Raw genomic sequence first — 27,741 nt, 5'->3', positions numbered from 1 at the left:
AATCTTTTTGTGTGAACCTAGCCATATTACAGATGATTTGTTTGAGTTAATTTGAAGTCCAGACATTGCAGCAAATTTCTATAATTTATTAATGCAAGCATAAAATCTATGTTCATCAAGAAAAAAAAGTTGTGTCATCAGCATATTGTGACACTAGAATAGTCTTCTCACAGAGCTTAATTTCTTTAATCATGTTATTATTTCTTATTTTACATACTGGCATTGCATACATGATATTGTCATGAACACTGCCATGGTGATGATGTACACGCATATAGGGAAATGGATATAGAAACAGAGGTATTTTCAAGACTGGTATACTTTAGTTTTGAACAGGTTAGGCAGCTTTTGCCACTTAGCATCTCACAATTCTTTCTTTACTTATGCAGATAGGTTCATAAAGAATTTCACTGTAGTGAAGTTGCATGTAAAATACTGTTCCTTGTTATCAGCACTGCATTGTCTGACAATCAGGTTTTAATGCATTCACTGTGGCTGCTGTCACTCATTAAAGGATTTGCTCTAACTAGGTCTGCAATCACTTCCTTTTCTATCAATTCAAACAAGCTTTTTTAGACTGAGGTCTATGGTTCATTTTATCATGATCAGGCTAACTCAGGGCATGAAGTCTTTCATATCAGTTTTATTAAACTATTGGCAGGTTTTCTCAGGTCACTAGATCTGTGGTTCATTATATCATGAACAGGCTAGAGCATCAGGTATTTATCACATCAGTTTTGTCAAATCATTGACAGGCTTTCTTAGATCACAGTCTTCAGTTCATTTCATTGTAAACAGGCTTATTTGGGGGCATCAGGTCCTTTACCAGTCTACTCAGGCTTTTAAGTCTTACCTTATATCTTCTTTTTTGTTTGGTATGTCTCTTCCTATCTTTGATTAGTTTTACTTGTTGTAGGCAGTTTCCCTTAAAGGTATTATGTGTAAATTCTCATTTAATTTAAACTTACTTTTTCTACAAGAAATATATCTTTTAGAGTACCCACATTTTGAATAAGCCATAAGTCTTTTTACATTATCTCAGAAATCCCATTGTATGTCAAAGTATTTATTAATATATTTCAGTAATCATTACATGTTATAAAATATCCTAGTACCCATATCAAGGAGTAACAAGGACTAAACTAAACATATCAGTATGGGTGTTGTGCACATTTGTAAATGTCCTGATGTTTAGGAACTGTGGGATCGTCCTCCTCCTCTTGTCCTAAAATTGCATGTGGTATGAAACTTCTATGACGTAGGTTTCTGGAGTCTGTAGTGAATGCTTTGTGCTTATTGTGTTATTGTTTTTGAAATTGTGGTTGCAATGTCTGATATTGCATAAAGGCAGGAATTGTTGTGAAATAAGCAGAAATATTTTAAAACATGTAAAACACAGTGCACGTTTCCTTCCTCAGGAAACATGTGGAGATTGTGGAATTCTTTCCCTAACTGAGTAATTCCCTAAAGCATTGCATTTCAGTTCCTCATTTAAATAGCCTCTCCATAAAAATTACATGCTTGATTAGTGCAAATTAAAAAACAACACCATTGTACTAACGATGGTATATATGGTTAGACATAATGAAATCGTGTTATGTTTTTGTTACTGTTTTCTACATGCTTTATATTAATGTTATAAAAGATCATGCAAACTTGAATTGTTACCTCTGTAAGCACAGTGTAAACATAACTAGCTGCAGTTAGTGAGTTATGTTACACCACTACAAAAGGTCTTCAGGAGATTTGTATTAATTTCTGCTCTCACAGTGGAGCATATGAAGCTTTGTTATTATTAGGTTAGTTTGATCAGTTTAAACCAATCAAAGTAGGCAGTTTGGTTGTTCATGCTTATCTAGAATAGATAACCATGTTCATCCATACATGTCATATATTTACTAATTTAGTCATTTATGCATGTTTGTGTCTACCTACTCATATGCACGTTTTCTTGTCAACTGTAAAGTTGCTGTCCAGCTGTTACTAAGGCACCATTTGTCAAGATGTGTAGAGGAAAAAGCATATTCAAGGAGTGCTAAGAACATCAGTACCTAGCACAAAAACACCTATTTAAATATCACACAAGGGTTTGTGTTAATAAATTTGTTCATCCTGTTGTCACTCCTATGAGGAATTTGTTAGCAACACTAAATAAACTCAGAGGTCTTGGGAGGAAGTGATAGCTGGTAAGCAGCTTGTGTTTGTTGAATCTGGGTGTTTACAAAGCTGGCCCTATCAGCAGTCCTTAAAATTTATGCGCATGCTTGCAAGTTCACTTGAACTTTCGGTCATCCTGTACATACAGCTAGTTCTAAGCAATGTAGCTTACAGTTATATTTTCATTGATTAATTGCAAAAAATTCTACATATTCTGGAGTGGCCCCTTAATAAATATGCTGTTGGATGGCTTGTAATTTATATTTTATCATTACACTGTGTACCTACATGTGGATTAGGTTTGGTTGTACTTATTTGTGATTTAAACACTCTGTACAAACTTCTGGAAAAACCTACAGCTCATGTAGGGCTTCTCTTTGCTGATTTCTCATCTACCTTTAATACTGTGCAAACTCACTTGTTAGCAGAGACTTTAATTTCAGACTTCCATCCATCCCACCAAGCAACTCTATGGATCCTGGACTTTTTTAACAAACAGGCAGAAAAGAGTTTCCATTGACAGTCTTCTCCCAGATCCTGCTGATACCTGTACACGTTCCCCTCAAGGCTATTGCATGTTCCCACTACTGTTCACACTATATACAAACAGTTGTAGAGGCACTACAGATAGGAGCTTTTTATATAAAATTTACTGTTGCCTTTCTATCACTTTTATATGATAATGAGCATGTTCATAGTGGTAGTGTTCCTGACTTTGTACACTGGTGTGACAAACATTTCTTTATCGTGAATGCATCAAAGACAAAGGAAATGACCTTTGATTTATGGATAAACAAGCCTGATGCAGTCACTTGGTACTATCCATGATGATGCCATTGAGATACATGTAGTCAACTCTTGCAAATATATAGATATTATCTTCGATAACCAGCTTAAAGTTGCATCTGCACTGACATCCTCAATAAGAGCCAGCAGCACCTACAACTATGGAAATTCAGGTCTTTCTCTGTCAGCTCTGTTATCCTTGCTTGGTTTTATCAGCCCTTCATTGAATGGCTCATCGCTATTTCTTTCATCTCTTGGTTCCGCAACTCTCTTGGTTGTCTCTAAGGAAACAGGAACTGTCTTGTCTCTCTTGTTAATACCTGTTCCAAGATTACCAGAATCAGTCAAAGGGACTTAGCAGTCTTAAGTAATCTGCAAATCCTTAGGAAGGTATCCTGTACCCTCACTATTCCTGTACATGTGAGTTCTCACTCTTGTGGGCTGGCTGCAGATATATGATGTCTGCATGCAGAATGAATCATCATGGCAACTCATTTATTCCACACGTTATACTCTTTATAAATTCTGCTGGCTGTGTTAGCTTAAGTGACCTGATGCAGTGCACTAACTGTATCTACTGGTGCTATATGCATATATGGAGAGGATGAATTTATTCACTGTATTCAACATAAGTTATATACTCATCTATATATTGCTAGCACATAAATACCAGTAAATCTTACCTGTAATTGCCCTTGTAGATTAATAAAGTTGTAAATAACAGCTTTCAGTACAAACACCTTTCTGTGGATAGATTTGCTTTTGACATTGCAGGAAAATAAAAGCAAAAAGTGCAAAAGTAGTAAAACTACCTCAGCCAACTTTTAAGACAGACTTGACATTGCAAAGTACCTGAGAAGTTCATGTGTTAAAAGTGTAAATCTATTGTGTGGATTAATTTAGGTCTCCATCGTCACTTTGATAGGTTCAGTTATGCTTCTGTTAAATGTAGTGAGAATGACTTTACATATTTATAATTATTGACAATCTTTTGCTTCCATTAATTTGAAAAACTGGTTAATTGACTACTGGCACTTTAAATGGCAGGGATGATAGCTATTGCAGTGATGGAAGAATGACGCTGTAGTATCTGAATGGGGAATTTTATATAAACCTAACATTTTTTTTAACTAAATAAAGGTGACATGAAGTCTTGAGCATCCATGCACAGTTGTTGGGCACTGGAACATGGCTAGCAAGACATCCCCTAGCCCTTCAAGGATCCCAGTGCCTGTGAGATCACCAGCATCATCCTCACCTATCCCTCCATGTTACCCTGTTCGGGAAGTGGGTTCCGATACATCTGTCATCCCTGCAAAGCGTACTGACAACAGAGTGCGAAGCAACAGTGAGAATGGGATTGTGGCAGACACTGGAAAGTCAGGGCTTGTGTCTCCTCAGTCAGCAAAGGGTAAAGGTTTTGAAACCTTCCTCATGACTGGTGACATGATCATAAGAACCACACCACCACATCAGAAGTCACGGGGCATGGAGGAAGCTTCATCTCCTAAGTCCAAAAGAATTGTTTATGATGATGTAGAGAAGGAAAATATGTTTTCCTTGGAGACATCGTCTAAAGTAAGCACTCCATCCCATAATGAATCCCAGCTCATCCCCATGCCTAAGGCGCCAGTGGCGAGTTTCGAGGAACTCTCTGACATGTCCCATTCTTCATCCTCTGGTGAATTTGTAGAAACTATAAGGCCACATGGCCTGGCTCTAACACCTGATTCCACATCACTTCTGGCAGACACTTCACGTCTGGATGAAGCTATGGAAACTTTGGGCAAGCTGGAGTCATCACTGCTGGGGAGCGAGTGCCATAGTGCCGACAGCACGCTGCATGAGGCACCAAGTTCTGGGGACAGTGGCGTCCACCAAGACAGTAACAGCTCAGATTCAGACACTGCTGAAAAGAAGCTTCCCTGTTCAGAAGACATGGATGGCATGATCCGACTGATGACCACCAGCATGAGTGATGAAAAGATAGTGACAAGCGCTTCCAAAAGTGAGGCCACCAGGCCACTGGTGCGCACTAGCAAGAGTCACGAGAACTATCTTCAGTCAGAGGCAGGCATGGCTTTAGTTGCTATTGACATTGACGATCAGAACTTTGCATACTCATTAGATACACTGACATATCAGGACACTAATTCAGACTCTTCGAATGAAAAGGTTAGTGAACTGCCACAACAGTCACGAAGCTTGCAGAATTCCCCAGAAAAAAAGTCTGATCATGTGATAGGTGAGAGAGAGTTCATTCCTGGATTCATTAGCTTAGAAGACTCCAAACCCCAGAAGGGAAGAACCAAGCAAGATGACGAATCTGGGAGGCGATATGATGAGAATGGCTATGGACAATCAGGTGATACAAGTCCCACATCAGATAGCAATGGGTATGGTGATAATGGCTTGTATGCAGATGGTGATGTGGACATTATGCAGCTGAGCATGCGAAGTGATGATTCAGATGCGGAGAGTTTGTATCATCAGCCTACCAAAGGGGTGGACCAACCGTCTGCTGCCCGCCTTGCCAAAAGACTTTTTAATCTGGAGGGCTTTCGCAAGTCGGATGTATCTCGACATTTGTGCAAAAAGTAAGTCTATAAGGGAATGTTTAATTGCTTTTTAGGATTGCTTTCTTTTGGTTGATTTTTAAGCATTTGTTCTGTGAAACTGAATCTTGTTTTATCAGTTTTCCTGTGCATGCAGCTAATAGGACAACTATCATTTTGCCTTGCATTCTAGATAAAAAGTATATAGTCATGAATAGTAACAAAGTAGTCCTTACTAGACTTTGTATTGTCAGCATTTCAACTCCTTGAAAAGTATGTGCTTTTTGCATTATCTACTAACCTGGTCTTCCTCTCAGCAGATCTCATTTTTAATTACACTTTGTCACCATGCTAGTTTAAAGCTTGTACTTGTCTACCATGCCTGGAGCTTATTTCAGATCACAGCATCAAACATTTTGATATTTTATATTTTTTTGGTCAAAAAACATTCACATGCCTTGATGTTCTGCATTTATGTGTCTATGTGCATGCACAAATTGGTAGGCTGTAAACACTTTGTTTCTCTCTCACTGAAAAGAAGTAATAGGGGTCATTTAATACAGCTTCTAATGCTTTGTATGTAAAGTGACATCTGAGGGTACCAGCACAACTTTAAGGGGAAAAAGTTGTTACTCTCATATTTTGGTTGACAAAGAAGGGAAGACAAATCTGTAGAATAATAGAAACACCACCATTACCTCCTCTGCTTTTTCCTTCCCCCTTGTGTGTGGAAGAGAGAGCTTTTATTATGTCTATGTCTGGTTGCCCAATATTTTTGCAGATGAAGGTTGTACTTTGGTTTTCTTGACTTTCATGCCATTTAGTCTTGATTGCTTGCTTACATTTCACAAGATGACTAAACTTCAACAGTTTAATATTGAACTTTTAGGTCCAAAAATATAAAAGAGTAGGTTTTTTTTTTTTGTTTGTTTGTAAATGTTCTTGTACAGTTTTGACACTCGAAGCAGATGAAATAAAAATTGCTATCTTCATGAAGATTTTGTAAATTTTTCTCCACATGGAGGCAAGCTTAGTGTACTAAACTATCTAGCATAAAGAATGGATTCAAAACATTTTTTATTATTTCTGATTTAGGCTCTTTTTTTGCACAAGCTAGCTTACTGCAGCATGTTTCTGCTGTGTGACACTATGCAGTTTTTAAGCTTGATAAAATGACTTTTTGACTGAAAAATTACAGGACATCTTAGTCTTTATGATTTTTGAATGTTTTTCCCCACTTTATTCAAAAGGAATGACTTCAGTAACCTTGTGGCTGAGGAGTATTTGAAGTATTTTGATTTCCGGGGAGACAGTCTGGATATATCTCTGCGCAAGTTTCTAAATAAATTTTGTCTGACGGGTGAAACACAAGAACGGGAGCGAGTTCTTGCACATTTCTCTCGTCACTTTATGGAGTGTAACCCAGGGGCTTTCAATTCTGAAGGTATGCTTCATGAAATTAAGTTGAACATTTATGCAAAGAAGATGGTTATATTTTGAAATGGAGCTGAAGCATTTTTTTTCCTTGATAAATATCTCTAGTAATGTTTTTGCAGAAATATTTCATCAAGAGAGTGTGTTTTTGCATGCAAATTGTTGGTGTTGCCTTACATCTAGACATACAGAAAGAACGTAATGATCTACCGCCTAAACATTCTTTAAAGATAATCAATTGCAGCTTACAAACATTTTCTGTCTGTATTTTTTTAATTTTTTTATTAAACATTTGTGAAATTGTAGAAGAAAATTGTTTAAATTGTCTTAATGTCTTCTGCTTTTCTTCCTATCACCATCATCACTATGACTGTGTCCTTAATGTTAACCTCAGCTATAGTACAATCCCTTCCCCTTTTTTCCTTAAGAAAATAAATATGCCTACAAACACCACCATAGAGAGAAGATTTTCAGCAGTTTCTGAAAAATTTGATTGATTGTCTCTTTTCCTTCTAAAAACTGGAATTAGTGCAGAAAACTCAGCTCGTTAGACTGTGCTGGCAAGCAGGTTAAATATTCACTTTCATCTCCAATATCCCACTTACAAGAAATATGTTTTGGTGATATTATGACATATTGTTTTTTGTTGGACCATGTCACTTGTCATCTTGACACTGTTTCTGTTGGGCAGATGCTTGTCATACCCTCACATGTGCAATAATGCTGCTGAACACAGATCTTCATGGGCAGGTGGATACTGAGTGCTATTTCACCTCCATAACTTCTGACAAATAGCTCTGTAAAAATGTTCATGTTTTCTGATTTTGATATGTGCTATTACTACTTTTGTAATATTTCTATGTTCATAAAGAATGTATGTTTGTTATAAAAATTATGTTGCACGTCTTTGGGAAAATTTACTTAGCTTTTTGATTCCAAATAATCGTAATTGTTCTAATCTAATGATATGGTGCGAAATACACGTTGTGGCTTGAAAAATTGTGCTCTGGCAAATGTTTACATACAGTAGTTTCTTGTATTCACCTTTTTTTTTTCTTTTAGAACTTAGGTAGAAAGATGACCTGTGCAGACTTCATAGAGAATTTGTCAGAGTTAAATGATGGTGACAACTTTCCAAAAGAAGTGCTGAAGTCAATCTATCAGTCTATCAAAACAGACCCCATTGAATGGGCTGTGTAAGTGACTTATTTTCATATCATTAAAGTCAAAACAGCTCATTCCTACTCAAATCACTTTTTAGGTGATAAATTTTACAGTGTGTATGTGTATGTGGTTGTATATTTTACGAACAGACTTGAACTAAGGGACATGTATGCTGTACAGTGTACTGAATCACAATACAGAACATTTACTTCATGGACTCGTTTAACAGTGTATTGATACACATAGGAAGAGTCCTTACATTATCTTATAGATAAATAAAAGGTGTATTGATAAAGACAAAAAAGTCTTTACACTGTCTTATAGATAAATAAAATTGTATAAATACAAACAGAAAGAGTCCTTACATTATGTACAAATGAAGCAGCACTGACCCTGTAGACTTATGCTGAAGGATGAGCAAACATCTGTTGCATCATTTCAAAAAATGGAAATGTAAAAATATGTTTGTTTCTTTAAGGGAAGAGAGTTTACCTGAAGGTGAACCTCAGGTAGATGAGCTGGGGACAGGTCCATTGCCTGTCTCGATGCCTTCTCATGCTCTTAATGCCAACCCCTTTCTTGATGTAAGTAGCTCATGTTTGGTACATCTTACCTTTCTTGATATAAGTAGCTTGTACATCGTACATCTGACCTTTTGCTAAGCTCTTTGTGACATGCTTTGTAATGCTTGTCTTTGTCTTCTGTAGTTGCCAGACCCTGGTAAGACTGTTGAGTACAGAGAAGGCTATGTCATGCGTAAGTGTTGCATGGAACCTGACAGACGCAAAAGTAAGATTTTTTAACATAAATGTCACTTTTTTATCTGTCATCACAAAGTCATGACTTATTTGAACCATACAATAATGTATTAAAAACTGTCACATTTTAAGGAAATAAAGCATCAGATCAATCTATTTACAAAGGAAATGACTAAGTGTCAAACATACAGCTCTGTGCTTTTCATCTATTTTTTAATTATGTATTTTTTAAGTAGACATATTGGAAAGTTTGGAGACTATAATCTGAAGTAAGAAGATGATGCATAGTGAGATTGGACTTTCAGAAGAGGGGTTTGGTTGAATGGATGGGATGATGTACGTTTTAATCCCTCAAAAGCACTTAATACTCTGTGCTGCAAGGGCTAGGTTTTAACAACATGAAAGTGTTTTAAAAAGGTAGTAACCAAAACCACTAAGCTTACGAACTATAAAGTCATGCTTGCACTGACTGAGGCAAGAGTCCTTGCTTTTTCAATTGAAATTTATCCTCATCTCCATGTGGTGACGTAGATTATAGTCTTGCCATATTCTAAATAGAAGCCTTTATAGATACTGTCATCTAACAGCTGGCTGAGCAAGTTCCTTATCTGTTTAGGAAGTCTGAACTACAGTTCATGGTAGATGTTGGAAAATCGTACAACCTTGAATTTTTTTTTTTTAAACATTTTAGTAATGAGGACTTCAGAACAGGGTTGATGCCGCTGCTTTGAAATATGTGGCAACATATCAATCATTCTTGTAAATTATTTTGCTGAAGTCACAACTTTTGATACACCTCTGTATTTTCTCTTCTGTCAGTGCAAGTCAAACTAGGTTGATGTAAACAAAACCATGGTTTCAAAGTGCTCATTTCTTCCCAAAAGTCTGAATATATCCATATTAAAAGTTTAATAGGAACACAATTTTAAAAATAACCAATATTGGAATTATAAATATTATTTTTGGTCTTGTATAAAATTTTCTCTGTAAATCCATGTCAGATAGTACAACTGATTCTGCATAAATGTCTTCAAGAAAAAGATGTTTGAGAAGCAGACAGAAAAAAACCAAATGATTAAGCGAAGTGTTCCATAGTATCTGTATGTGCAGTGAACTAGCTATCCTCAGCAGAGAAATGAAAAGTTGAGCTGCCTTTTACCTTCCCTGACTGGTGTGCTTTGGGTGGGCAGGTTAAGGTTTCCAATCCCTTGCCTATGTGAGCCTCAAACATGAAACCCTTTGTTCTGAAGTTGAGCATTGCGACTTACATGTGTGAAGCAGATAAAACAAGTCTTAATATGACTTAAGAGAGCTGTAATTTAGAGAAAAACAGAGAGGAAGGGAACATTGTCTGTTAACCGTTGTTAGTGCTTGAAGACTTAAGAATTAGTTTTTTCTGGGAAAATTTGAAGATGTGATTTATGGTCATTCTCAGCCATTTTTCTGCTGCCATGTAATCTTTGCAAGTGAAATGATTGTGCTCTATCTTTGATGACAGCACCTCTAGGGAAGCGTGGCTGGAAGATGGTGTATGCTGTGCTCCGAGATCTTATTTTGTACCAGTACAAAGACGAACACCAGGTCCGCAAAGGACAGTTTGTAGAGAGTGCCCATAATGTTGTTCGAATACATCATGCTCTCGCCACTAAAGCAACAGACTACACCAAAAAGCAACATGTCTTTCGACTCCAGACTGCAGATTGGGCAGAGTTTCTGTTCCAAACAGGGTTAGTGGATTACAGATGGCAGTTTTGGGATTTGTGGATTTTGTTTACTGTGATGGAGAAATCATTGCTTGCTTACCTTGCAGTGGGTCCTTATTCTTTTAACCACTGTTTTGTATCTCAAGGACACACTCTCCAGTCACTAACATAGTCCATATACTCTTTTCATTCACTCTCATTAACTCCCCTTGTATCTGTACTAACCAACATTAATTTCCTGGTTGTTTCTCTCTTTATCCTTCTTTAGAAGCTAGAGATAATTATTCATTTATTGTACAATAATTGCCTGGTCAGCTTAGTGTCTTAGTCTCCATTTATATTTACATTTGTTTTCTATCTCCAGCTTTCTGTTTTCAGTTGTGTTCCACAATTTCTTTGGAGTAATAGTTATAATAGTGACATGCAGACACATTTAGGACCAAGATCAACCCTTAAGGAAATCTGTGTGTGGTATATATATATATGAAAAATAAAACCCACTGCATACTGTGATAGGAATGTTTTACAGCATAGTGATAAGCATTAAATAACTGGTACATCTGTGCTGAAAGGATCACTATTTGTAATATTCCATAACGTTTTTTTCTAGGAGTTCTAGAGAGCTGCAGGAGTGGATTGACACTATAAACCTCGTAGCTGCCACATTGTCAGCACCCCCCTTGCCTGCAGGTGTTGGATCTCAGGCCCGGTTTCAGCGCCCTCTTATGCCTTCATCCTGTACCAAGCTCAGTATTGTAAGTGCTGAACTTTGTTACAAACATGTACAGCTTTGCATGAATGGCCCTTTTTGTTTTTTGCTGTTGTAACTTGTATGTTGTGGTTTATTATATTTCCAGTAATTTTATTTTCCATGTTAATTCACTTATCCTTGTAGCATTGTTTATACACTCTCAATGTCATTACCTTTTTGTTTTTTCATTTCCTGCATTTCTCTTCAGAGTGTCCTGTTTCCTAATTTCTTGTTTGTATATTTTTCTAGATAGTCTTTGCCTATGGTGTTAAACGTTTGTTTGCTTAACATCCATCTCTCACTCACACATGGATACACACATGTATGCACCTGATGATGTTTGTGCTCAAGGATGGCCTGCTTTGCAATGCAAGCACTGAATGATTCTATTGCTATTGTACCAGTATGAAATGCTTTTTTAAGTATAAAATTGTTACTTGTAAACTCTTAGATCTTTATTTTGCAAGTGCCTTTGATTGCAGCAGAATGTTATTTTTCGTGTTTATGTGATTCTGTTTATTTAACATATACGCCATCTACCCACTATTGAATCCTTTAAATATACACTGAAAACGCACCTCTTCCTTAAACATTACTCCTAACACCAGTTCTCACAGTGTTTCACACTCTTCTTCCCCTTTTCTGCTTATTGCTACTTCCCTGCTTGTCTTCCTTTTGCAAAATCATGATACTCTGTCCTTGTTACTTGATTCCTCTTTCTGTATTTGTCTTTATTCAACATTGGTACTGCTGTTTATCCTTCCATAGTTCATATGTTGTTTGTTCTTCTGCCCCTCATATGTTGTGCATGTCTTCTTCTTGTTCTTAAGTGCCACAAGCATGCTTAGGGTTGTGAGTATGCGCCATGTAAATTTTGTGTTTATTAACTTTATGTGAACCATTCCCTTTGAGATTCATTGTGTCTATTGTGCAAAGTATTGATGATAAACTAATCATATCCATATTTCTCAACAGCACGAGCAGCTAAAATGTCATGAGCAGCGAGTGGCTCAGATGGAGCAGGAAATGCAGCTTCATCGTGCAGCTGCCCCTGAGAAAGGTTCCAAATCTAGTGCCATCTCAAACTATATTGAGAAAGAACACTACCTCGAATTTGAGGTCAGTTTGTGCTTAATTTATGTGTGTTTCTTGGTTTGGGCTGTTTATGATATATGTGTTCTTGTGCTTCCACATATGAACACAGAAAACTTATACAGTCAAATCTCGCTACTATGCCACCTACGGGGACCCAGCAAAAGTGTCATAGTAGCGAGAGTGGCATAATACCGAGGATTCGTAAAAAGGCTTTATTTTGCTCAAGTTACCCGTCAGTCCAAAGCTCTCAAGAATCGTCTGTTGGCGCTAGCTGTCTCTTCTTATTCTCCCCCTCACTTCATCCTCCACCCCTCCCAACCACATCCACGCACCTGCATCCTGTCGCTAGTCGACCCCCTCCTGCTCTCCCTCTGTCACGGGAGTGTCACCCGGCCAGCGACCACTCCCATCGCCAGCCTCCACCCTCCCTGTGTGCGTGCTATGTTCCATCCCACCTAACTGCGATGTCCGACACTACCATACAGTATAATAATCGAACACTGCGCGGAATTTCACAACTTGTGCCTTTTAACAATCACACAATAGTAGCATACTAGCGAGAGTAGGAGGTGGCATAGTAATTTTTTTTTGCATTGAATTTATAGTCGGGACCCAGCAAAAGTGGCATAATACCGAGAGTGGCATAGTAGCCAGATTTGACTGTACTGTGATGTTTTGTTCTTATTTTGTCCCTTTTGCAATCTTTAACGCTTTGAGATGCAGAGTTATAAAAATATAGGAGAGCCCACTAGAAGACAATAATGCTACGTAAACATTTATTTTACTCTTATGTGCCTAAGCATCATTGCTCTTTTGTGCCGCTTTTGTCTGGTTACATTTCGTCAGCTTTATGGGTTTTTTCCTTCTTCTTTTCTTGTTCAGCTGAAACGGTTCAAAACATATATTTATCTGCTGCAAGCCAAAATAATGGCACCACCAGAATTGGAGCCATCTTTGGTAGAAACAGCCATTGGTGAAGATGAGGAGATCTCCCTTCATGGTTCTCCTGTTGCCTCAGCACCTAGACCCTACTATGGACCTATGTCATCCATGGCCATGGGAACAAGTGCAAGCATTGGCAAAGGCGCCTTCAGCAAGCCTGTGCAACGCAGCCTTTCAGATAGGTACAGTTACCGTGCTGCCATCTACAACACTGAACGAGTAGAATATGACATGATTTGAGGGACCAATTTGAAGCTTCTTGCCTGCAAAAGACAAAAGTTTGAAGAGCTGTTATAACCAAAATAAGAAAAAAGAAAACACCAGATTTCATTGAGACAACCACAGATATGGAAAAGAATCCTTATAAGGGAAGAAGCTTTGAATAGAAAGGGGACTTATCTCAGAGTGGCAGTTCAGCTTTAGAAAAAAATTAAGTAAAACAACCAGCAAGCAGAAAAATATTGACTTGAAGCCAGTATACTTCCAGATTTAATTAGTACTAAAAACTGGTGAGGCATTAACTTTCAGACATTCAGATAGCCATGACTCCAAACCATTTACAGTTTTGGGCATTTATTTTTTTATGCAGTTACAACAGTTTACTCTCTTTAATTGAATTTGATATAGTCAACAGTTGAGCATTTGTATTTGCACTTTTTTAATAATTAAAAAAATTGTCTTAAGATTGCCATTGAAGATTTAGTTGCTCGTTTAGTTGGGGTTTTTTTTGGGTTTTTTTTTTTTTTAAAGCCTCCTGTGCATTAGGCTTGCTTTCTAGGTGGCTTTTGGGAGACGGGTTTGTAGCACAGGCTAAAATCAATTAACAACTTGACAGAAGCTTTGTAATTAAACCTTTAGAAATGTTATAGTTTTTGACTCTTTGAAATGTGGGGAAGGTGGCTGCTGCAAAGCTAGTCTGAGTACAAAGCAGACAAGAGGGAAGCTGCAAATGATTGCAAAACAGGAATAGCTCAGAGCATAAATGTGCTGTAGTAAGTCTTTCAGTGAGTGTTTTGCTTTGGAGATATGCTTTTTAAACAGCATTAAAGTTATCTCTTATAGTCAAGACTGTCTAAAGATGTATAAAATTCTTTGGTAGGTTAGGGAATGAAGTAATTAGAGATTTTTAGTTCCAAGTTGATGATGAAATATTTTGTTTTTTTCCCTCCTGTTGACAGAAATAGATTTGAGTGAGCAAGCAAGGCACTTAATCTTATATCAGGGACTATGACATGCACCTGGTAAAATATTAGACTTTCTCTGAGTCTGGAATGATACAGAGTCTAGATGCTAATTCTTGGCTTTGTGCGTGGGTGAGACTTTACTGGCTTGATCCAGATTTCAAGGAGATTGTTATCCTGGATTATTCAAAGAATGCATTGTGACACAGTCTATAAGTTTCAGACATTTCAGAGCCATTAAAATCCCACCCATGACTTGCTCGGCACTATCTTCAATTTTGTGATGTGAAGAAAAGGTTGTGTCTGTGGAACCCATATGTAGTCTCAGAGACTGTTACTTCTGTTCCTAAAAGTGAGCTTCAACTTAAGCGTTGTGTGCATGCCTAACAACTGAAACCACCACACTCATATTCACTGTATGTCCATAGTCTTTTCCATTATGTTGCTGAAGCAACAAGTACTAACCATTATTTCTTAGGGGGTGGGCATTTACTCATTAAGGTAGATCTAAGAAAAGTTCACCTATGGATTCACTGCCAAAATCATGTCGTAGGTGACCAAACAAACTGGAGTTTTATCTGCTTGACTTTCTCAGCTAGTTGGAGCTAGCACTCAAAATTGCTATTACCCTGTGGATGTGTTACTATCAACTCAGGACTTAGATGATTACTTACATTGGGGATTAGGGGCAGATTTTTTTTACATGTGAACAATAAAGTAACAGTGTCATATTCTAGTTTAAAAGCAAATGTGTCAGTTTCTTTGACAGTATGTTTCTATTACAGAATAATGAGATATTTTGAAGTTGCTATCTAAATATTTATTTGGTTTATTTTTCTTACAAAATGTTAATTTACAGATTGGCTGGGTGGTCATAGTAGTAAACATCTATTCATACTATTCTACTATATTATTAAGGGGATCAGAGATATCTCTAATTATAGCAGTTCTTGTGATCTTAGATTTTAGGACTTTTCGCTGATTTATGCAAGACAGATCTTGAAGTTACGAATATCCACTACATGTGTAAAGGGGGAGAGAGACATAGGCACAAATGTGAACACACATGCTCTCTCTCTAGCTTGCTCACTTACTCTTTGCACCCTGTAAGAATCTCAGGTATCAGCAGCATCAAGTCTAAAGCGCTTGTAGACCATTTGGTCTTTTTTTTTTTTGTTCTGTGAAGTTGTTAGATCATTGCATTGCAGTGTTCTGGAATTGGTGTGCTGAAATTTTCACATACCAGCTTTATATTGTTGCCATACGCTAAATGTATTGATCCACCTTTGATCAACAGCAGAAGGCATTACTTTTATTCTTAGGTGCAAATTTGTTTCATTTAGAAGTCCTTTACTCGGAGATTGCTTGTTTATGTCTATAGTTTTAGGAATATATGTCTGTCGTACTACTGTCATTAAGTCTTACAGGGGCAAACTGTCTTGGTTCAGTTGCTTTGAGGTTGTTCATCCACTATGCTGGCATGTCCAGTGCAGGCAGCAAAGAAACCAATAATAAAAATGACCACCTTGATAACAATCAATTGAAAGTGTCTTATTTCTTTAGATCACATGCTAACCAATCTTATTCTCAGCTTGAACATTTTTTAATGGCATATACTTCTGCTGGGAGCCTACTACACCTTGTCATGTCAGACAATGTAAGAGATACATTACACCACAAACCAGTTTGTTTCCTGAAATTCTAATGTGGCCTCCTGTCATATATTGTTTTACATATATTGGTTTGTCTCACTCTAAAAGTTATTTCTTGATCTTTTGTGGTTTAATGACACATTTCAGTTTGGGCTTGACTAGAAGGAGCTAAGTAAATAATGCATGATAATTTTTTAATTATTACCTTGGAAAATGGCATTGATTAGTGGAATAGCTTATCAAATCCAGATTATTGATCCGTTTACAAATAAACTAAGGGAACATAATAGTGACAGAAATCTTTTGTGTGGGACCAAAAATCATCTAGATGGTCATTGGAATATTCCTTTGAACTTTTAAAGAAACAGTTATATGAAAGAATGGATATATGCTAGAAAGTCAACCTGACAGTAAACCATCAGGAGATAAGCATAACATGAAGCTGTTTTGATGAATTTAGTGTGCTTTGTAAGACATAAGCGCTTAAATACAAAAGGGCTGCATTCTTTGTCAACAAACCGTAGCTAGCATTATGCAGTAGACAGATATGACCAAGTATTTTCATCAGGGTGACTGAGAATACATGTAAACTAACCTGTAATATTAAGTGGGTGTCTGTCTAAGGTAATTAACTACAGCATGTAGTTAAAGTAGGTGAACATATATAAGCATTTCATTTGAACATATACATTGGAGATGACACTAAAGTTTTCAATAAAATATTGTTTAATTTAAAGGAAAGAAGTGAGTACTTTAGCAAAAAATACTCTTGTATCTTAAAGACGAGAGAGTGGATATGTAAATGGAATGGTTACAGAGCAAACAGATTACACAGCAAGATGTTCTCGTGTAGCTTTCTTATGAGGTTTTTAGTAAACGCTTTGAATACCATGGAGTCTTGATTAAGTACAATGTTCATTATCTGTTCCTTTTCTCTGTCATCTGGCCAATCCCACTTTTCACCTTATGTTGTGGCAAGATGCATCCCTATGTTAGTCTCGCCAGAGAAGCTGCTGAGTTGACTTTTTTCCCTCTCCTTGCCTCAAATGTGTCATTGCCTTTGCAGTTCCACCTCTTTGTGTTGCTGTTGGCAATTAAAGGTACATTACATCTTGAAATGTTGGTCTGAGAGACAACTGACAGACTTTGTGTGCTTTTCTGGAATAAGAAATTTTTTTGGGTGGGAGTTCGCCAAGTGGTCAAGATGTAAGACAGACTGGACACACTGATATTCACACATGCACACTTGCTTTCAAGTACATGCATACGTATATTATGACCCTTGGGTTTACTGTCAAAGATGAGTGGTTACCTCAGCTTAATCATTTTATTGCGTTTTTGATTATCCAATTTAATGAAATGCCAGTTGAAGGTTAGTATCATTTCTGGTCAGTTTATGGTGGATAAATACTAGCTAAACAGTTTTCTTGGATCCATGAACATAAGAGCTTTTGGTGGCCTTTTAAAACTGTGGGCTATTTTTATTTTCTTAGTAGAAATAGTGATAAAGAGTACAGATTGTCTTTAGAGCTCTGTGTCTTCTCTAATTCTTAAAGATAACAAAAATAACTGACAGTGGACATACATGTCATGGATTATTATTTTCAAACCTGTCTGCATCACACATATGTACACACATCTTGGATTATTAATTATAACTTTCAAACCTGTGTAGATCTTCTCTCTTTATGTTGGTAACCACAACTCTTGCAAGATTTTGTGTTGGAGCTGTAGTGAGGTAATAAGGAAGGACCTAAAATAACTGCAAAGACAAATGTTTTTAATACGCTGGTAGCTTGCTTTTGTAATATACATTGAAGAATGATAATAGTGTCTTAGTTTAGGAAAACTAAATTTAATCAAGTCTTGGCCTAGACTGTTGAATCAGAAGTGGCAAGTTTCCTTAAATGGGACATATTTCCAGAAGTTTCATTTCTCAGTGAACTCAATGAAGACATGGCTAAGGATACAAATACAGAGTGCCATGCTCAGAGGAAAAGGACAATTTCTGATATTTTGTCTGTTTTCTCCCTTTTTTCGCAGCAAAGAAATGGTTTTATATATATAGCTTATATGAGTTCAGATTTTGTGTGTGACTGATGCTAGGCATATGTATAATCATTAATACTATGGTAGAAGATGCCTTAGAAAACTCTAAAGACCTGACAGCTGTGGATGACATTATAACAATGATCATCTATGTAATTGTCAGCAGCTGCAACTGTGGGCAGTACTTGTTAAATTTACATCATGCAGCTGGATTGCTTGACATTGGCCATCATTGTCAGTACAACTACCTAATGGAGGACACATTTCATCCCTCCCCTAACCCCCAATCCCCTTCCCCTATCATTCTTTTCATGACATGAAAAGTTGTGCTGCTTTGTTAGGACTGGAACAAATTAGCTGCATTTATCTTATGGTTTGGTTCTTTTGTTTTTGAATTGTGCATAATTTCACAAGGAAACAGCAAATCTGGGCTGTTCTATCCAAAGGGCAATGATGCGTTTCTTATTAAGAAAACCATTTAACTGTTATGTGAACATTGTATATGAATTTTTCTGACCAAAGTAGCCCATAGTCTGCTCTTTTGCAAAAGCAGTTTGAGATGGATTGAGGGATGGGAGCAGAGGCCAGGATGTGTAGGAGTGCGCTGACTTTCTTGTGAACAATCATCAATTGATGCTAGTCTCTTGTTTTGGTGCCGAGGTTACATTTGTTACTTGAGAGGGTGAGGACGGTGGATGGAGAGTTACAAGAAAACTGCATTTAAGAACTGAATTGCACGTCTTTAAGTCATGTTTATATGTTAATTGTGATACTATAGTTGCATGCATACTTTTTGTCAGCATAATTTAAAATGATGTTTCTTTGTTAGCTGTTATTGCTGTTCTTTGCTCTGTTGTTTTACAAATGCATTCCCCATATATCTCTCATTTTTACTTGGAGTTCTGGCTGGTATATAAATTTATTAAAATCAGCAATAATGTATGTTACCCTACCATGTCTGTATATATTTTCTTCACACACATACACAAAAATACATTTAGATTTGAGTTTAATGTATTTCATTTACTTATAATAGTATCAGTTCAAACTGAATGTCTTTTTTTCCAGTTTCAGGGATGGGAATCGGTTTTAGTTAAAGTTTTATGGGCTTGTTTCAAGAGATTGTTTGATTTAAATGGAAATAATTTCTGGATTTTAAAATACCCTGGCGTGCAAAGTGAATTTCTAGATTGAAATAAATTCATTAGTATTTTCTTTGCAAGACAAGTACTGAGAAATCTCCCTTATCATGGCTGCTTGGCTTGCATAACGCTAAAATATTTGTCTTGGGGAATGAGTTCAACTTGCTCAAGACTAAAAATTTTATATTCACTGTACAGCATTTCTTGGCTGGCATGATAAAAGTACCAATAGCCTCTACAGGCCTTATGTCACTGTCATTCTGCTATGGGCACTTTCTGTTGTGTTTTACTGTGAACTTTGTGCTTTATGTTTCATTTCTCGTCCATCAGACAAGAAGTTAACACTACTCCTGGTAGGACAAAGGCACTTCTTTAGCACAGCATCACTTACACTTAGCTCTGGTGATTTTGTTTGTGTTTCGCTGATTGCCAGCACACATCTGCTTTCTCTGTGATCACTTAGCATGAAACAGAAGTGTATGGAGCATCAAGAGAAAGTAAAGATTTTAGTTCTTTTTAAATCCAGAAGGGGGGTGGGTGCCTGAGTGGTCATTATCATTACTGCTCATGATAACCAACCTTGTAATTTACAGCACATCTAAAGCATATCAGATTCTACAGCTGACAGTAGGGATTGCCAAAGATATAAGGGTTGGTGTTCAGCATGTACTTGTTTGGTGTGGAAACAGGGCTATTGTTGAATTGACCATTCCTTCCTTTATGTTCCTTATTTATTATTTGTGCCAGAGACAAAAACATCTGAGAGAGGGGGGGACAGAGGCACACACAGGAGAGAAAAAGAAGGGAGGAAGGAGCAGAAGTTGAAGGGAGAGGGGGGAATAGAAGCTTTGGATGAGCATTTTCAAAGATTGAGATTTACAGCATAGACATTGTATTTCCAACTAAAAAGTGGCAGATTAATTTTTTTTTTTTTAGTCTTCTCTCTTGCATTTGTGGGGAATGCTATGCTGCATAGGTGGGTTTTTTTGTTTGTTTTTTTCTTCAGTGTTGTCAGAATTATTGATATTTTGTGTTTGGTAGATTTCTTTTTATGCATGTGTTTTTAAAAAACTACACTGCACATTGATAATTGTATTGACTGGCAAAGGAGTTAATGATTTGTTCTGTATTATTACAGTTTAAAGTAAGTGGAGGTTCAGTTTATTTGATTTAGATGTTAATTGTGGACAAAGTGTTGTTAGAATTTTGTTATTTTCTTCCTTGTGAAAACAAACAACACTGGTGTCTTTATAATTTTCTTACAGCTAAACAGAAATAGATTGCCTGTGCATGGTAGTATAGATTTAGATTGGGTTTTTGCCAAGTTCCTCACTGGGATTAATTTTTTCAAACAAACCTGTGATTGCCACTAAAAATGTTGAGTTTTCATTTCCCATTTGTGTTGATTAACGTCATGGTCTTGAAGCAGCTATTAACATTGTTTATTGAATGTTCGCTCTTGACCAGTTATACAGACCCTGCGGTCTTCATTGTTGTCATGGTATTGCTATAACTAGTGTTTTATTGTGAGGACAGCTGATCAATTAAAATTAGTCACACATCACTTATTTATGTATTAATCTTCTGGAACAAGGTGTTTACACCTTAAGTGAGTACCTAGCAGGTTTGCATGTGCTTAACAGAAAAACGAGGCCTGGAAAGTGTTGAGCTTAGTGGTTGCTGTCTTGGTCTGACCATGGTGTTAAAGATGCCTTGAACACAGTGGCACTTTTTAAAAATGTATAGATTATGGCCTTACTACTGGAGGTTACACCACCCATGAAAGAAATTGATGTGTTGCCGGTCTGTATGACTTCTGATCTCACACAAATTGAGCAAAGTTTGTGCCAAAGTAAAATTAAGGGGAAACTTGTCACAAGTGGACAAAGACGACAATTGCTGTTGGCTATTGTTTTTGTAAAGCAAAATTTAAATTTTTAATTTGATTTCAGGCTTATGACACAGACTATATTTTGTCGGAATATCTTAGTAAAGGAGTAATATAGGCAGTGACACTGAAAAGACACTTCAGCATCTTTGTCAACATCCTATTTTGCATTTTAAAAATAGTGCTTTGCATTGATTTTTATTCGCATGCCATGTATTTAAAAGTCAGATGTCATGCTTCAAAGGTACATCGGTGTTGATTTGAATATTTGGCCACAGTAAAGAATTACTAAGTTTTAGCTTTTCTAACCCAGATTATACAGTTTTCTGCTTCAGTATACAGCATATAGCAAAGATTCAAATTCAGTTTTTTTTCAAACAGCTCACTTTAACATGGTGCACATATGTTAGCATTTACACACACATTGAACATGGTGGAATACACTAACACATACAGAATACAACACAATATAATACAGTGTTTCTCAGACATACAGGCTGACCTAAGAAATGAGTCATCAACTATTTTTCCTCCCTGTTCTTAAATGTAGAAAGCATGTTCTTCAACTAAGCAAAACCCACTTTTTCTTGCAGAAGAGATTTACAAGTTGCCTATGACTTAATGTCACTATTATTTTGTTAAAAACGAACATCACACCATTCGTGTCACTTCCTGAGATCTCAAATATATTTACCGGTTATTCTTAGTCTTACCAAAAGCTTCCTAAAGGATTTTTGTGACAGTTGGCCTGTAATGTTTTTTTTTTCCTTTGAATGGTGATCTAGTCAGAGACTTGGTGTTATTAAGTCTCATTCTTTACAGTATTTGTGTATAGTCTACATCTGCTCAATATTTTTAAGAGGGCAAATAATTTCTTTTTTCATTCATTTGTGACAGCTCTCTGCCTATCACACGTTAGGACAATTTCTTAATACCAGCTTTTATTCAACAATACATTTACAAATATATATATATGGATATAGCACTTTCTACCCATCTACCTATTCAGATTTCAATACATTAGAGTCATGGCAATTTTTTGTATTTGGCAGACGTCTACTAACCCTTTTATATGCAAAATGCTAATTTACTTCCATTTTGCTAGCTGCATCATGCAGGATGAATTTCTGTGCCATGGTGCCAACTAAATAACTACAGTAAATGGTGAAAATTGGTCACAAGCCTCTGTGAAGCTTCTGACAAGCTATTATCACCCCTGCACATTTGTAAACAATTTTCTAAACCTTAACTATATACGGCATGTACTATATTAAAAAAAAAATATGATATAGGTTCTGAAATTTATAGTAAAGATAACTACTTCTAAAATATAAAGAAGTTTGAGTTAAAAATAGAGAGCCTTAAACAGAATTGAACAAAGCATTGGTTTTGGGGAGTAAAGTGTAGTTGGCAAGAAGTAATTGTCTGTGATTGGATATTGAGAAGCATCAGTAGATCTAGGGGAGGTGGTGGGGACTGTCAAGTCAGAGTTGAAAAGTACAGAAACCATGCACAGTTCACTCACACAGGTTAATATCAAGCACAGATTTAGCTGTTCCCATTTCTTGTCTACACTCTGGCACCCTAAAAATATAAAAGCTCCTTCCTGACATTTTTTATTCTGGATCAACAGCATTCACAAGGTATTTTTGACATTCAGTCTGTATAATGTTGTGGAAATGGGTTTCAGTTCCAATCATTTTGTGCACTGATTCTACTCTAACAACGAAAAAATGGTATTACAATCTGGGCGACATAGTACCTAAAGTGAGACACCTTTTAGATGGGTTTGTTTTTCCCTTTAAAGCACAACAGTAGACTGCAAGTACCCCCTTGTTTTAAGTTAAGGAAAATGCCTCTATTTGTAGCCAAAAAAGTACACATCTACAGGCAGTTGCAACATTTTAAAAAAAAGCTGTGTTTTTGATTTTATTCACAGATTGGTGCCTCAGTTGGAAACTGCTTTCTCATTCCATATTTTAGCTGTTCATCTAGTGAATGTAAAACTGTACTTGCCATATTGGATTTCTGACCTCAATCTACCTGCAGATCACAAAATAGCAGCCAGAAAAACATTTTGGTTTATTAGAGGTTCTGTTCATATTGTGTGTCTGGAAGATCCATTTTATTTTTAGTTTGCCAGCTATGAAAAATGTTTTGGTTGCCATGGCTTTCATGTCATTTTCCACTTTCAAGACAAAGCATTGCAACTATTTGTTTATTTACTGCCTGATTTTGCCAATGTTTCAAAGTATTCCCATTCATTTGTTTTGCTCTCTGTTGGTTTGGCTAACTTATTGGATTGCTTAACTTTTCGTTTTGGAGTGAGTGAATCTCATAAATCTTGTAGTTCTTGAGACTGATGATTGTCTCTGTATCTGCTTCCATGGGAACAAGTTTACTGGCATGTTTGTCTTGCCTTTTGTATCTTTGAAAGGTAAGAAAGACTGTGTGAAGTTTTCATTAAATGTTTAGATTTTATTGGCATTTTGAGAAGCTGTTTGCTGGGTAAATTGTGGAGGGTAATGCATCTCTCAGTTTATTTTACATGAGATGTTTGCAAGGATTGTTCATTCAAGCTCAAATGTTTGGTCAATTTCAACATTTAAGAAATATTTGTTGTAGTGTTCTTGGTGTGTACCATTATTCATGCTCAGTTTTATAAGAGATAAAATGAGAAGTATGTTGTAGTATTTGATCCATAACAATATCATCAGAGCTCATTTGTAATGCCCTGACAGAATCTTGTGATGATGAAAATAATGCCATATTTTCTGTTATTTATATAAGCATGAAGAGTCTTCTGTATCTCATTTATAATCTTCCAATTGTAGCTCCAGCTTCCCTTGACACACTAAAAGAAGATAGCCAAAAGGGTTTGATGGGTTGGTGTGATCAAAGTTGATATTGTAAAGGTCATTAAGTTGTATTATGTTAATAGTATTATTCTTTTAAGATGACAGTCTTTCAACATTTTCGGCCTATATTCATGGCAGTAAAACCGGCTGTTGAATAAAAAATATGAGAAGCAGATAGATTTTGCTGAAGGCAAAGTACATAGCTTTCAAACAAGGACCTTATTTTGTTTCCTCTCTTGCTCAGAAAAGAGCGTTCATTCTAAATTTCATTTAAAGGAAGTCAGAAAATAATCTTTTACTCAAACCATGTTGCTTATAGAAAGTAGATTTATAGATATTTATTTTCTTTTATTAAAAAAATATTGCTGTCTCTAGTCTTTACTGAAAATCAAGGCTCTTTCAAGGTACCATGGTTACGTTTTTTTTAAAATTGTTCATAAAATCCAACATAAAAAGTAATTAAGTTAACCACCCACCCATCCAGTGTTAATATATTATAGTTCTTACCTCTTGAAAAATTGCAGACCTTTATTTATTAAGTAGACATAATATTTGTGCCTTATCATAGGAATTACCACTGAAGTAGCCATTTTATATTCAGTTCTTAGTGGAATAAATGGATTTGGCCATTAGACCCAGTGTGTGTGTTTTGTCCAGAAGTTTCTTGTTCAGAGACAACTGACATTCGCATAAGCTTATGCTTGTCTTTGAAAATCATCTCTCTGAAGGTAATGATAAAAGAACTCGGACCAGTTTTTTTATGACATAGGCATCAAACTGGCATCATGTGGTATCAAAATTTATGTTTGCGAGGGGATGGTGGTGATTCACACTATACATCAATAAAACCTCAAAAAGGTCGGGCATAACTATTAGATATTGATTTTGCAAAACACATTTTGCACAAATTTTATTTTGCAGAAATGCACACTACATCCAAATGCACACTTGCCGAAAATATGGCACACTTATATTGTTTTCCATACACTCCAGTAAATCAGAACTTTTCTTATGTGTGTTTTGGATAAATTTTGTAATAGTGAACTTGTGGTACAAATGCCATATTGTAGATATCAGAATACACCTGGTACCCTCTGGATTTTATAAATGTAACTCTTAGATGCTAAAAGATGCTCATGAAGTGGACTTAAAAAAACCTGTATGGACATAGGATGTTGAAAATACATTTGAAAACAAGTTCTTTTTGGGATCTTATTTGTTTACTGATACATTTATTGATAGGTTTCAGTCCACCACTAATCCTGACCATGAGTTTTATTCTCTATGGACACCATATGAATGATCATACCATATTCCCACTGATCTTCTCTCTCCATTCTTGAGTGTGTACAGAAGGTACATCTGAAAGTGTTGTGGCTGTCTGTGGTTGTGAGCATATGAGCTGTATTGGCTGGAGTGTTGCTGTTCAGGTGGGCAACAGATCTTTGGCAATTCACTTGTCCTTAGACGTGGGTCTCCTGTCTGGGGAGACGTTAATTGTTCAGACCTTTAAAATCTACATGATTATGCCCTCTTAAATATAAGCTGTTAAAAAAAAATGATTAAAGCACTCTTTAAATTTAGGCCACTTTCAGTTGTGGATTATTAATTACCAAGCATTACAATGTTGCAAAGTCTAAGACCCAGATATACTTTTCATGCTTTTCCACCTTCACATAAAAATGCTTTAGTATATGCTTGTATTTGAGGGGTTGGGAAAATCAGGCCATGGTTAGCGTCTGGAAGAAAGATCCACTGAACAACACTTGTGTCCTGCTGCCTATCAGTGCAATTACTGTGTTCATCAATTTTTCCATTACATTTAGTCTGCTTCAGATGGCTGATAGATTATTGGGGAAAGCATATCAGGAGTAAAGTAGAGCATTTGGTGTGCAGCTTACTCCATCAAGGTTTAATTTTGTTTGAAATTGTCTGCATGTTTGTACTTAGAAAACACCCATATAAATGCAATTCAGGTTGAGCCAACTTTCAGGAGTCAAAACTAAAAGTAAATATGGTGTTCACAGACAACACAGAGAATTATTTTGAAATAATCTTTTGTTTCTGATCTTTTTAATGGAAAGACTTAAATATTTTATCTTCTGAAATTGGAAGGTTAAATAAAATTGTCCATATGGTTGTATATGGGTTGGAGGGCAAGACCTTGCTGTTTTGTTATTTTTGTTTTGTTTTTTGTGATACAAATGATCATAAAATCCATGTATTCACTGAGAGCTAATAGCCATGACATTATACTGTTTCCTTTCACTAGCACTGCAGTTTGATCAGGTTGTGGTGTGTTCCTAAAGGCTGAGGATTTCTCAGATTTTTACCGTTTAAGTTACTATTTCTTCAAGTATGGTGAATACAGGCAGTTTGACTTTTTCCATCTGCTTTGTAGATGAAATGGGTAATTGATTCACCAAGTGCAGTGCGGGGTTGTGGCTTTTCACAGCCGCTGATCAATATGCAGCTGAAATACTAAAGAAATGATTGTGGTAGGTCAAAAAGTGGCATAATACATGTGTATATGTGAATTCATGAGGGAACTGGCGACAGATTACACATTACAAAATGCTAAATGTGGTTATTGTACTGTATTTAAGGACAGTGATAAGATGTAAGCATCTTGCTTATTAGTAAAGTTTATCAAGTGGAAACCACAATAATAGCTTGCTTGTATGCTTATTAGCTGACAGAAATTGGCTGTTGATGTTTTGGATTTTCTGCCCAAAACTGCAGGCTATGGAATTTAATCAGTCTCTCTGGGTCACTGTTTTATTAAAATTCATACATTAATCAACTTTATTCAATTCCTTTACCCATCTTGTTTTCATTGCAGCTTCTAGAGTGTGTATATAATGCAATGAACTGCGCTTTATAGCCTTTGGTGCAAATTTACCACAAACTTTTGTTCAAGATTGCTGTACAGTTATAATGTGGGGTGGGTGCATGCACACCAACAATTGTGTTGATGCGCATGCATGCACATGTGATGAAACTTGGAGTGTATATAAGATGTGGGTGATAGTGCATCAGAAGTGTTACATGTGTAGTCTGAATATTGAAGTCCAGAATCATCACACCCAGTTGCTGTTAGTCCTTCCTATTTCATTTTTATTGGGTTTTTTTTTTTAACATCAGTGCAAAAGAATTCTCTGTTAGAAACTTGCTGTAAAATTTAAGTCTCACTCCAGTTTTCATCTTGTACAGACTTATGTTCTTGCACATCTAGATTTTGATACAGTTGAATTAAATGTACATAGTTAGAATGATGCACAGCAAATGTGTATTTCCGGTCTTGTTCTTGTTTGTCGTACTCTCTCTCTTTCTCCCTCAGTATGGACTCCGTGGCCCTGGTGCTAATCTGTCTCATCATTCAGTCATGTCCCCAGCCCATGAGATGGAACTGTTTTAATATTGTGAATGTATTTTAGTCCAGAGATAAAGAGTGAATGCAGTATCTTAAGTCTCTGTTGTCTTTTTGCTCGGATGCTATGCATGTTGACTGATTGTCTTGAGCATAGATATTAAAGACACTTCACAAAGCACCTGGCCACACTGGAGTTCCATTTTGGCTCAACGTGCCATCACAGGACACAATGACAAGCTGAAAATTCAGCATA

The 27,741-nt window shown here is 36.5% G+C and overlaps 1 protein-coding gene across 3 annotated transcripts in view; it reads left to right on the top strand.

The window, feature by feature from the left end:
* The window catches only part of LOC112567911 (PH and SEC7 domain-containing protein 2-like), a 36,566-nt gene that overhangs the window by 3,061 nt on the left and 5,764 nt on the right, over nt 1-27,741 (top strand). The window contains exons 2-12 of one of the 3 annotated variants that reach the window (XM_025245008.1): nt 4,084-5,540; nt 6,749-6,942; nt 7,624-7,682; nt 7,995-8,128; nt 8,575-8,680; nt 8,804-8,885; nt 10,353-10,581; nt 11,168-11,312; nt 12,284-12,427; nt 13,286-13,527; nt 14,524-14,586. In XM_025245008.1, the coding sequence (XP_025100793.1) occupies nt 4,132-5,540; nt 6,749-6,942; nt 7,624-7,682; nt 7,995-8,128; nt 8,575-8,680; nt 8,804-8,885; nt 10,353-10,581; nt 11,168-11,312; nt 12,284-12,427; nt 13,286-13,527; nt 14,524-14,539 (2,760 nt within the window). In that variant the 5' untranslated portion in view covers nt 4,084-4,131 and the 3' untranslated portion in view covers nt 14,540-14,586. Of the gene's footprint in view, nt 1-4,083; nt 5,541-6,748; nt 6,943-7,623; nt 7,683-7,994; nt 8,129-8,574; nt 8,681-8,803; nt 8,886-10,352; nt 10,582-11,167; nt 11,313-12,283; nt 12,428-13,285; nt 13,528-14,523; nt 27,579-27,741 lie in introns of those variants that run through there. The other 2 variants (XM_025244926.1, XM_025244834.1) reach the window with 2 other exon arrangements.

Source organism: Pomacea canaliculata, linkage group LG1, assembly GCF_003073045.1.
Source record: "Pomacea canaliculata isolate SZHN2017 linkage group LG1, ASM307304v1, whole genome shotgun sequence".
Classification (NCBI taxonomy): domain Eukaryota; kingdom Metazoa; phylum Mollusca; class Gastropoda; order Architaenioglossa; family Ampullariidae; genus Pomacea; species Pomacea canaliculata.
The sequence above is the reverse complement of the archived record's forward strand: the minus strand, read 5'-3'. Positions and strand labels throughout refer to the sequence as shown.